This window comes from Capsicum annuum, chromosome 1 (assembly GCF_002878395.1).
Source record: "Capsicum annuum cultivar UCD-10X-F1 chromosome 1, UCD10Xv1.1, whole genome shotgun sequence".
NCBI classification, from domain to species: Eukaryota; Viridiplantae; Streptophyta; class Magnoliopsida; order Solanales; family Solanaceae; genus Capsicum; species Capsicum annuum.
The window spans coordinates 18,854,915-18,867,050 of record NC_061111.1 but is presented as its reverse complement, the minus strand read 5'-3'; the positions used below and the strand labels follow the sequence as shown (position 1 = coordinate 18,867,050).

At 29.2% G+C, this 12,136-nt stretch overlaps 1 protein-coding gene across 1 annotated transcript; it reads right to left on the bottom strand.

Moving 5' to 3' along the window:
• Positions 1 to 1,140: 1,140 nt before the first annotated feature.
• Positions 1,141 to 3,015, bottom strand: LOC107856079. Its single transcript, XM_016701071.2, has 4 exons — positions 2,954 to 3,015; positions 2,504 to 2,790; positions 2,294 to 2,393; positions 1,141 to 1,369 (listed from the first exon to the last, which is right to left on the bottom strand). Exons 1-4 carry the CDS (start codon positions 3,013 to 3,015, stop codon positions 1,141 to 1,143), a joined length of 678 nt encoding a protein of 225 aa, XP_016556557.1.
• Positions 3,016 to 12,136: the final 9,121 nt, after the last annotated feature.

Here is a 12,136-nt window from a genome sequence, read left to right as displayed (position 1 = left end):
CTAATAAGCATGGTGGCTTCAAAAGATCTAGGGAAGCATTTTTGAAGGTTCAAGAACATGATAATACCAGTCACAAAACAAGATTGTAGTAGACGTTCTTGTTTAGTTCTTGTATTTTTGACGGATGTTTTGTTATTTGAAAGTAGTAGGTTCTTTTCTAATAGTTTCAAGAATACCCAGAATTTTCGTTATTACTCTATATTATTTTTGGTTCCATTTGGTTGAATATTATTGATGTGATGAACTAAAAGTAACATCGTTTTTAATTGGGGAAGTTCTTGTGCTTGTATTAGTTCTTGTAGATTATATCATTTTCAACCCGATTTGATACTGTCATTTGTTGCATTCTGCTGTTATACATGGTATTTGTTGGTCTTATTCGGGAATTCAATAGAAAAAAGTTGTTCATTAAGTATTGTTTGTTATTGATATTACATTCACTAGTGATTCTAAATCTGAGCCGTAACATTTCGATTCCTGCTTACCAAGTTGCAACTACTTCACATTACTATGCATTTTTGGAGTAGGTTGTTATTTTTTGATTTGCAACATTTTGATTCCTGCATACCAATATTTCGTACTATCAACTAGTTGATTTGAACTTCTTAAGTATCTATGGTGTACACTCAATGTCTTTTTAATGATTTCATATGATACTTCATTAGGTACATTCAAGGTTCAACTCCAAAATGGTTTTAAACACACATGACACCATTATATCTGACACTATTATAATCCAACATAATATATTATAAAGATAATACACCATTATAGGCAAACATAATACATGATAAAGATATTTTATACAATATTTTCCGTCATAATCAGTGAAAAAGAAATCACTAACTCTCAAGAATTTGATTATTTAAAACCAATAAAAATAAATATTCATAAACACAAATTACTTAAAATAGCACAAATCTTAACACTAAAATTTATTGATCATAAACGTTTTAAAAAAAATATTAACATCAAAATAAAGTAAGAAACACATATTCGCTCATAAGCAGGTGGTGCATATTTGTGGAAAGTCTTTTTATTGTGCCCCTCACGATGACAGCTACTACATGTAACCTTTGAGCGTTTACATTTGTCTTCATTTGGTGTTTTCCATCTTTCATAACATGATCTTCTATAAGGTCATTTTGAATCAGGTGGCAATACAACTTCATCCAACACTTCACGTGATATTTCCCATGTACTTTCATAAGGAAGAGGTTCAACTGGTATGACATAAGCATCTCTGAAATTTTTGTTGTTGTAGTAAGGTGAGAAATAGTTCTCACCATGTTGGTTTCTATACGTAATAGCAGTCATATCATAAGAGCATGGTATTTCGTCTAATTGAAATTCTCGACAGCTGCACTTTCTGCTTCGCAAACAAACAATGAATATTTTTGCTTTATTACTTACAGTATGCAGGAATTCATTTGATGTTTTTACTTGCATTCAGAAGAAACTTTAAGACACAAACCAATTAACATAAAATTTAAATCATGTATAAAGTAATGGATAAAGGACTTACTATCATTTTCTAAGAAAGAAAACAATTATTTGTCAAAATATCATTATATTTGATTATCAACCCTGTTAACGTGTTTTTTCCCTCCTCATGTTGTTTTGCATTCCACGATTTAACCATTAACTTCATAAAATTCATTGTTGAAACCACGGGTAATCTTCTAGCTATTCTGTTGGTGTTGTTAATGGATTCCTCTATGTTTGATGTCATCGTCCAAGTCCGTTTGACAGTAGAATGAACCTTTGCCCATTTGTAATGGCTAATTTATAATAAATACCCTCTAACTCTCTTATCTATTTGGTCCACCCTTCCCATTAACTCTTCAAATTATTGTAGAGTGTATGCCTTTGCCATTGCAAAAAAAAAAAAGTTTATGCAATTCTTCAAGATTCTTACGAAAGTTTACCTTTATGTTGCACCACAAATGCCAAATGCAAGCATGATGTGATAGATTGGGATATACTATTGATGTTGCCTTCCAAATGCTCTCGTTTCTATCGGACACTATACATATACCTTCCCTTTCACCAAATGTAATCTTAAATTTATCAAAATATCAAATCCAAGATGCGATATTTTCTAAATCAACCACAACATAAGCAAGGGGTAGTATATGACCTACATTCATGGCATACTTCATATAATATACTAGTTGATTACTTTTTAACATAACAAACAAAATACATACATAAGACATACCAATATTATACAACGCACTATAATACTAATATGATTTCCTTTTAAAAAAAAAATTAAAAAAGTACGCATTACCTCCTGGATCCAACGTGCTCGCAGTCAGTATAGTTCCACCGTAAACTGCTTTTAGAGCTGCCCCATCGACTACAATAATTGGCCTGCAATATTCTCATCCCTGAATGAAAGCGTCCAATGCAACAAAAGCATACAAGAATCTATTTTCTTTAGTTTTCTCCCAACTGACAACAGATCCAAGATAATGTTTTTCCAACATATATAAATAACCTGGTATCTTTTGATATGACTGGGTAAGATCGTCGCGCAGAATATTAACTGCTTTGATTTTTGCACGCCATGCCTGATGATAATTTAGTAAAATCCCATGCTCCCTCATCATGTCAGAAACAATATCGTTGGGAGTGTATATTCTTTTGGTGTCCACATAATTACCTAAAATCGGTCCAGCTACCACTTTTGTCATCCCTTGACGCCTTGCATAGACTTGATCTTTTTTTGAGTATGTATGAATGTCACAATACTTTAGTATCTTAAAAATCTTTAATTTGTTAATTCTGGAAGAACGAAGAAACCAAATACAGTTATCCACCACACAAACCAAATAGTAGCTATTTAGATTAAAAAAATATTTTCTATTTAATACACAAAAAGCTGATATCCGATTTACATTCAACTATTATATCCAATTTAATACACAAAAAAAAATCAGGTTGTTACCTTCTTGCGCTTGACCTTTCAGTTCGATACGAGAACTGCTTCACAAATGCGTGCAACTCCATAATATTAGCCAATATTTGTTTATCCTTATAAGTCTATTTTATAGTTATGTTGATATTTGTTACATCACAAATTATATCCACACATTCTTCTTCAACTTCTTCAAGTTCTGGACTTAACCCAATCAAACGAATACAATCTTTTGAAAATAATTTTCTCCGTTCTGGATTTTTTTCGTTGCAATTATGTTGTCCAACACAAACAATTGCTCCTTCAGTTTGGTGTATTAGATCGTCCAATATATCGATAGTTGTAACGTACAATGGATATTTTAAGAAAAAATCAGCAGCTGTTTTCTTCTGTTCCAGATAGACCTTCACACTTTTGTCATTGTGTATGACCATAGTTGGGCATCTATCACTTACTAAGTATCTTATTTCAAGTTTATTTGAAGTTGTTTCTATCATCAGCTATGTTGTGATTGCTTCTTCTAATCCTTTGTAATTTGTAGTTGCATCATACATAATCCCATCAATACCAAAGTCCCTCGATATTCCTGTTTAAACAACAATTTTACTTTTCATGGAATTGATAAACATACACAAACTCAAATCATCATCATATTATACAAAATTCAACAATGTAACAATAGAGAATTGAAGAAACACAAAAAAAAAATTCTTTAAATTCGTTTTGAATGCAAAATATCCATTTTCGTAAAAAATGTAACATACCTGACGAATTTCATCTCCCTCCATGGTGTATCATGATTGAATACAAATTATCAGAATTCATATTTGTTATCAAAATAAATACTTATTTTTGCTTTTCTTTCAAATAATAATCCTCAGCAATTTGTTAGAAGAAGCCAAAATTATGTTTCAAAGTTTACTGTCATAATTTAATTGTGTACAAAGAGGGAGAAAGATAGTGTATGAGATGGAAAATTTTAATGCAAGCATTAAAATAGGAGAAAATATAAACGGTTAAAGGGATTTGGGGATGGATTAATATTAGTAATTAAGGTTAACTATTTTTAAGGAAAGAAAATTGTATATTAGTTGTATTAAATTTTTATTTTCCTTTTCAGTAAATACTTTTTTGTATTTAAAAAAAAAAAACAAAAAAAATCTTTTTAACTACTTTTTTTTAAATAAAAGTTGCTATAACTTATAAACTTAAAAGCTTTGCTATAATTTCTAATAACCAATCTAATAAGTTTATATAGTTAATTTTTCCTTAAATAAATGTAGGGAAAAGGACATGGGATAGTCATTTAAAAAAAAAAAAATGGCTCATAATTGAAAAGGTGGACATGCTGTAGCCAGTCAGCTAAAGTAATTCCCATTTTTAGTCATTTGGCCCAATTGGGCACATGCAGTCTCTATACTCAATTGATACACTTTTATACCACATTGATACACTTTTATACTATATTGATACACTTTTTAAAAATGAGAAAGGAAATTCTATGCAAGCACATGCAGTCCCTATACCCAATTGATACTCTTTTATACCACATTAATACACCTTTATACTTCATTGATACACTTGCAATGTCCATATACTCAATTGATACTCCCTTATACTAGATTGATACATTTTTAGAATGCATGTAGAAACTATATAGAGTCGTATAAAATATGTATCTAAATAATAATTGTAGTTAAAAATTGTATAGAATGTGTATAGAGATGCTATAATATTATATAGAATATGTATATGTATAGAAACTGTATAATTATTATATATAAATATGATAGACGGACTCGTAATATTTTCTCAAAGTCACGAAGTTGGAGTACTTCAATTGAAATGTAATTGTCAGCAAGTTGAGTACTGAAAAGTCAAAATCTTGGATGATAATAATTTCCTCCAATCCATAGAGAGTGGAAAGAATTGTCAGTTTCCTCTCACTTTCCCAAAGCAAACAAAGAATGGAAAAAAGAAGCCGAAAAGATATGGGCCCATTAAAAATGAAAAGTCGCCTAGTACATAAAACGAAAAGGGTCGAATTGTGATGTAGAATTGAGAGGAATATGTGCGCCCATCCCTTAATGGCTATTTACTGAATTTTTAAATTTAGGTGCTAGTTTTGTGGAATTATTTTAGTTTTAGGTGTTATTTTTATCCTTTCCCCGTAAATGTATTCATAGGCCCAAACGTAAAAATGAAAGTAACCCAACTAAACTAACAAACAGCAAAATGTATATATACAATGTATACAAAGCAATCATACAATATATCATATCACGTAACACCAACACTACAATGACTTGGTAATTGTTTATACCTAATAATCAATATTCATACAGCTGATAACATAAACGGAGTAGGGTAGGGTTATTTTTTAAAAAAAAAAAAATGCTAAACGGTCAAGTCAGGTCAAAATCTTAATTGATCAAAAAGTGCTCCGGCTTCGAACTATTTAGGTCCAATTTGTGTCCCATGATATGAAAAAATAGATCATAGTTCTAAGCAAATTTGATCTCCCTCACCATAAAGTGGAAGCCCCAAGGACAAATCAATAATTATAGTGGAACCACAACTATACATCATTAATTCTGGTGTATGATAATTCATCGACTTTTTTTTTCAACTAGTTGAACATTTTCTTACCTAAATTGAGGGCGGATTATATTTTTTTTCATTAACAACTCAACTTACATATATTTATGTAAAGCTATTTTTAAAAATTCTAAGCAAATTTAACAACCAATTCATCCCTCCAATAGTTGGTATATAGACAAAAATGAGAGTCCGCACATAATTCTACTCTTTTCTTAGTTGGTCATCTTACTAAAAATAAATATTCTAAATTAATTTATCACTTACTAAATCAAGATAGAATTAATTAAAAAATTTTCATATTGCTCCTACAATTAATATATTCTTTTACAAGTTTAAACAAATTATCTTTATGTTCATTAATATGGATAAATTAAAGAGTATACATTAGAATTGATCATTCCATTAATAATTTCTTAAACACCATGCAAAATGAAACATGCTCTACTAATATGGAATGGATGGAGTACCAAAAAAGTGAAAAATTGGAATGGCCACCAAAGAATGAAAAGAAGAAAGGGACCGAATAAATTTTGAGGATGTTTGAACATCAACGTGAATCGAACACGCAACCTTCTCATCTGGAGTCAGACGCGCTACCATTGCGCCACGAATCCCTATTGCCTCAGAACGGTAATTAGCTTTATATATTATGTAAGTCTCGTTTTTCACATCTTATCCTCACTCGAGGTCACTTCAACCTTATTCCAAACATTCTAATTTTCAATCTTACTATTTCGTAGTGTACCACATATTCACTTCAGCATCCTTATTTTCCCCACAACTTTCAGCTTCTAAATGTGGAAGTTTTTAATTGGTCAATATTTCATTTCTTAACAACCAGACTAACCAGCCTTATTGAATTTGTATTTAAGTTTGACTGGCCATATAAATTTTTCTCCAAAAGTATATTTTGAAAAAATATGCTTAATTTTTTAAAAAGTTTGGTTAAACACTCTTCGTTAGTTCAAGTGTTTTTTCAATTGATTAGTCAAAATTTCAAATACTCAAATATTTTTTCATTAAAACTACTTTTTTAAAAAATAGAAAAAAAAAAGAAAAAAATATAAAACGATTGAATTTTAAAACTTGACGAAACAGGCTACATTCCGGTGTATGGTATGAAGCAAAATGTTTTCACTGAAAAATATTTTTTTTAGAATAAGTATTTTCTATGTATTAATTTGTTTGTCTTATTTTTTTTAGTCCATTTAAAAAATGAACATTATTTAATTATAATTCTTCACATGACATGCTTAAAATCACAAGTTTAAAAAACATGTTGATATATTTTACGTATCCTTAATTTAACACCTCAAAATTCAAAAACGTTATTTACTTTTTAAAAATCCGTACCAAATCAACACAAAATAAATAAATTAAAAACAGGGGAGTAATAAGTTTAATTTATCTTTTATTGTTTGATAGGCAAATTCAAAATATATTGCCTTAAAAGTTACTCCCCCTAATTCAAAATAAATAAATTTTTAAGCTATTTTTTAATTTCTAAAATAAGTTAATGTTTATTCTTCCAGAAATAGTTGGAAATTCTTTCAATTTTATCCCTCATTTATACTTTTTAGATTATGAGTTCTAAGAGATTTAATTGACTTTATTTTAATATGATAAAATTTCAAAAGTAGTTTGATAATATCTAAAAGGATAAATATAAAAAGTAATGTATAATTTTTTTAGTTTCTTTTTCTTAATAAATATGTATTAGAGTGAAAATTTATTTATTTTTAACTGAAGGGAGAATATTTATTTATTTTTAACTGGAGGGAGAATTTACATGTAAGGGTGAGAAGGGGTGGTGGGATTGTCAAAGGGGTGAGGTGTGGGCTTTGAAAATGGGAAAAGAGACGTGAGATTGTATTGCTGCGTGCACGTTCAACAAATGCATAATGAAGTGCATCAGTGTTTTTATGTTAAAATCTAAGGATGATTTTAGTATAAACACAAATATAAGGGTCTATTTTGAACATTTAAAAAAGCAAAATTTACAATTAATTCCTCCCCTTTTCTCAATCAGTGTTCAATTTGGCAGAACAAAAATGAGTTCATCGGGGTTCTAGTCAGGGCGACTCAAATATATTCGTGACTTAAAGTGAAAATTAAATAAAGGTTTTAAATTTTTGAGAAAAAATAATTTTTTTTAATGAACTCTATTTTCAACATTATATAATTTATTTTTTCTAATTATACTTTTTAAATAATAATATAATTAATGAATTTAATCTTTCTTGAGACATACACTCTAGATATATGAACTTATTCTAATAATTCATTTCTTTTATATAAAAATATTTATATTTTTATAAATAATATTTATTTATCTTTTTAAAATCTATAATATATTATCGTAAAAAATGACGCCCTCAAATTTTGGGGCCTAAGGTGGCCACCTATTTTTTTTTTTTTTGAGGTAGAGCCGCCCTTGAATCTAGTGTGCCAACTTGACAATGTTCAAGGCGTTGTTGATGCGCTCACTTTCGTTCGATGAAAAAACCAACAAGTTCCTTCTTTACTTTCTCTTTCCCAACAAAATACGTAACACAGTTGAAATTTTAAAAGTCAATCAAGTTTTTCTTTGATCGAAATTTCTTTTATATAGCTTGTAAGTGTTTTAAGTTGTTCATTATTGTGATTTATATTCGAATTCACAGTCAAAGTTTAGAAACTCAACAGTGCCACATAAATTAGGACAGAGTGATTACTAAATTTTTCAATTCGATATAATACTAATTTTTCTTAGGATGCGGTTTTGGAGCTATCGGAACACGTCATAGTGTTAATTGTTGAGGAACCGCTTGTCTTCAGGCCAAAATTTACTTGCAACGAGAGGTTTTAAATTTTTGTGAATGGTTAAAAATACATCTAAAGTGTCTCAATTTTCGAGTTTCATATTTAAATACTAGGTGTGCAAGTTTTTTAACTGAACAATCATCAACTATCTGTCAAAGCACAGCTCAACTAGTATTGTCATCATTTAGGTAGGAAAAGTGAAAAGACATTTTAGGTTCTTTTATGAAAAAAATAGTATATTTAATAGCAAGCGTAAGATGTGTCAAATATATAAATTATTTATTATTTTTTAAATTAAATTATAAAATCTTTATTAACATAAATAAATAAATATTTAAATATTTATTTTTAGTAACATAAATAAATAAAGGAAATACCTACTCCTAAAGTTGATAAACAGAAAGACTTGATTCAACCCAGAGAAAATGAATGAGTAGTAGTGAGGACAAAATTGTCATATACAATTTGCATAAAGAAAAGTAAAAATGGAATCTCCAGCCCAGTCAAAAAAAATGCATATTCCCTTGGATTCATTCCCATTTGTAAAGTCAATGCAACAAATCAATTAATGCCGTCAAGTTTCAACTTTCTTTGTTTCCCTCAACTTTCTAATCCTAATATATATATCTCTTCCGTACTGTTTAACTTGCTGTACTCTAATACCATTTGTAGAGGGTGCGCGAATTTAGTAGATAAAATAGATTTAGTAGGTCTCTAGTGAATCTATTTTTATTAGTGCGTGGATATTTTGTTTTAATATCTTTTAATAATTTACTTTTTTCATAAGATATATTCATTAATTATTTTATCCTGTTGTAATTGCAGAGTTACAAATTCTTGTATAATAATTTATCCTATCTGTGCTATAATGCATATCTAATTCTAGATTTTCAATGTTATTTATTATCTTGTGTTGTTCTTCTCGTAGTGAGTTTTTTAAATTATATAAACTATCACATGTACTTTTATCTAAATTTTCTAAGGTTTTTTCTATCCATATTAATTTTTCTTTTAGGTCTTTCATTATTTTCCTAATTAGGTTTCTATAATTAATTTCATTATTTAGATTTTCTTGATTTTCTCTAGTTTGTCTAATATATTCTAACATTTTTTAATCTGAATAATATCCTTCTGGGTAGATTTCTTCGTATAACTGTTCTAGACAATTTGTAGTTTCAATTTCATAGTTTATTACTTCTGCTAATATTATTTTCTTAATATCTATTATTTCTATGTTTTTAAGTATATATAATATTAAAATTTTAAGATAATCTAAATGATCTATTTTTAAAATTGGTTTTATTATAATATTTTGTAGTTGTTTATTTTAGCCTTAGTAGTTTTTGCATATTTTTATTAAGAAATTTTATATCTTTATTTTCCATGTATTTATCTATATTTATTTTTATCTGTTTTTCTAGTAACTGCACATATTTTTTTTTTTTATATCTTTTTCTAAAAATTTTATGTAACTTATCATCGTAAATATTTGTAAGAGTAGTTAGGTAGATATGGTATATAGCTTACTCTAGTCATGTAATATTCACCAAAAGCTTTTTCTAATATGATTTTTCTTATATCTGCTACTTTTATATTTCTAAGTGCATACAAAATAAGTATTTTGAATTTATCTACCATCACATCAGATATATTATCATTCATTTTCATAAATTTGCTTTTTTCAAAATATTCCCTTCAACCATGTACATAAAATATAGTCATCTTAGCTTACTATATACTAGATTATTCTTAAATAATATGTTCTTCCGTCACTATTAACATGGTAGTTTGGATACTTTTTTCCTTAAACAGCGCCTCTACTCTGGTTACTCCCCGCCACGGCTTCTTGCCTCATTGGTTTCACCTTTAGGATGGCATAGTCCTTAGGGATATTTCTCCGTTTCCTCTTTGTTAATAAACTTCTTAACATATTATTCTTCGAATAATTCTACTATAAAGTAACTAATATGAATTTATTTTATCATATCATGATTGTTGGGAATTATGAAATTAGCTATTCATAATCATAAATAGATATACCTGTTCGGGTAGCTTTGTTATTTCTGAGTTTTGTTGTTCCATAGCTTTTTCCATCGGAATATGTTTATCTAATTAACTGAGTAAAATATTTTTGTGGATTGGAGAGAGTGAAAGTGCTTCAACGCATGAAGGCTTGCTCTTTGCAATGCCTTCTGCTTCTGTTTATATAGAACGAGAAAAGTTTAATTTACACATGTTTCTTGGTTTCTGAAACTAAAACTAACTAAAAGTCAAAAATGATGGCCTCCTAACCTACCCTACTTTAATGCCATAAATGTAAGTAAGAAAAGTAAGAAAAGTAGTTAATGATTTACATTATTGTATCGTAAGAAATAAGTCAAAATATCTTCTGTCGTATCTGCTCCATTATTGCTCTTTTTCTGCTCCATTATTGCTCTTTATCTGCTCCATTATTGCTCTTTATCTTATCTTTCCAGCTGGCATTTTATCTTCTTTTATTCTAGATGTACCTCTGGAATAATATTATCTTCTCCATTGCACCTCGAACATTGGTGGTCTGGATATTTATGTCCAATTATTTTACAGTATCTTGTTAGCAGTCCTTCTGAAATAAATCCCTTTTTTATTGCTCTCGCGGTAGATTGTTTTTCTGGGTTAAGTAGCGTCATTATCCATTGTCTTACGTCTTCCATATCTGCTTGGCGTAGTTCTTTTGAATTTGAATATATCATTTGATGATCTCTTGAATAGTAGCTCCATATTGGGTTTCCGTTCATGAAATTATTTGCTAGTTCTTGAATAATCGTAGCTAGTCCAATAAGTCTTTTATTTGCATAAAAATCTGGTATCTCGATCCTAGGTATCTCCGGTTGTTGCAAAATATCTTCCGGTATAATCATATCTCTTGTTAGTCCTATCTTTACAACTTGTATAACTGGTTTTATTTCGTCATATAATATCTCTGCTGGTGCATATAGCACTTTATATAAAATAAATTTCCTTTTGTTATTCTTTTATAGGTAGTGAATATCTTGTATAATTCCTCCATAGCTGTTAGCTCTTCTCCATCGTGGGTGTATATGGTATTTAGTAGTCCATAGTCAAAACAAGTTTTAATTAGGCTTGGGTTAGTTTTGGGTAGTGCGATTAATTTATTGTATCCTTGTAGTTTTTGGGTTATATAATTGGTATTTGGTTCTTTAATGTCTGTAGCTCTGGGGTTATGGTTTAGAAAGGTTTGTACTCTGTATATATTTTCTATGTATTTCTGGGCGGTGTAGTTGTATACTTTTTTGTCTTGGTTTAGGCTATCTCGGTATGTGTTAACTTGTGGGGGTATGAATAAATGGTCTTTTTGTGTTTTGGGGGTAAATGGTTTTTCAAATATTTTATTCATATTTGCATTTTGGTATCTTGGCCTATTAACTCCTTTGCTTGTACCTGCAGAAGTAGATTGATAAATGTTATGGGTTTTATGGAGTGTCCCAACGTCTCCTTCTAGCTCTGGATTTTTAATGTCTTCCGATCGACATAGCTCTGCACACTGCTGAATTAGCTGATTTGTAGCTATAGACTTCAGTTTACCTTCATTAGTCTTTAGCTTTTCTATCTCATTACCCATACTGTCCACTTTCATTGAAAGCGTAGTTAGGGTGTTAAGTATTTTTTCTAGAGTATCTTCCTCTACTATTTCAGTCTGTGTAGCTTTGTCTTGATATGTAATCTGCAATAATATTTTTGTTGGTACTGATCACTTCAATTGTAAATGTGAAATTTAATATATTTAAAACTAGTCTTCGAATCTCTTTT

Bases quoted from the DNA above. Each gene is read 5' to 3' on its own strand.
- LOC107856079 (XM_016701071.2), bottom strand. From the start codon at position 3,015: ATGGAGTTGCACGCATTTGTGAAGCAGTTCTCGTATCGAACTGAAAGG. The intron at 2,394-2,503 runs GTTATTTATATA...GCTTTCATTCAG, and splicing joins GTCATATCAAAAGATACCAG to GGATGAGAATATTGCAGGCC. The intron at 1,370-2,293 runs GTAATGCGTACT...TTTGCGAAGCAG, and splicing joins GAGCACGTTGGATCCAGGAG to AAAGTGCAGCTGTCGAGAAT.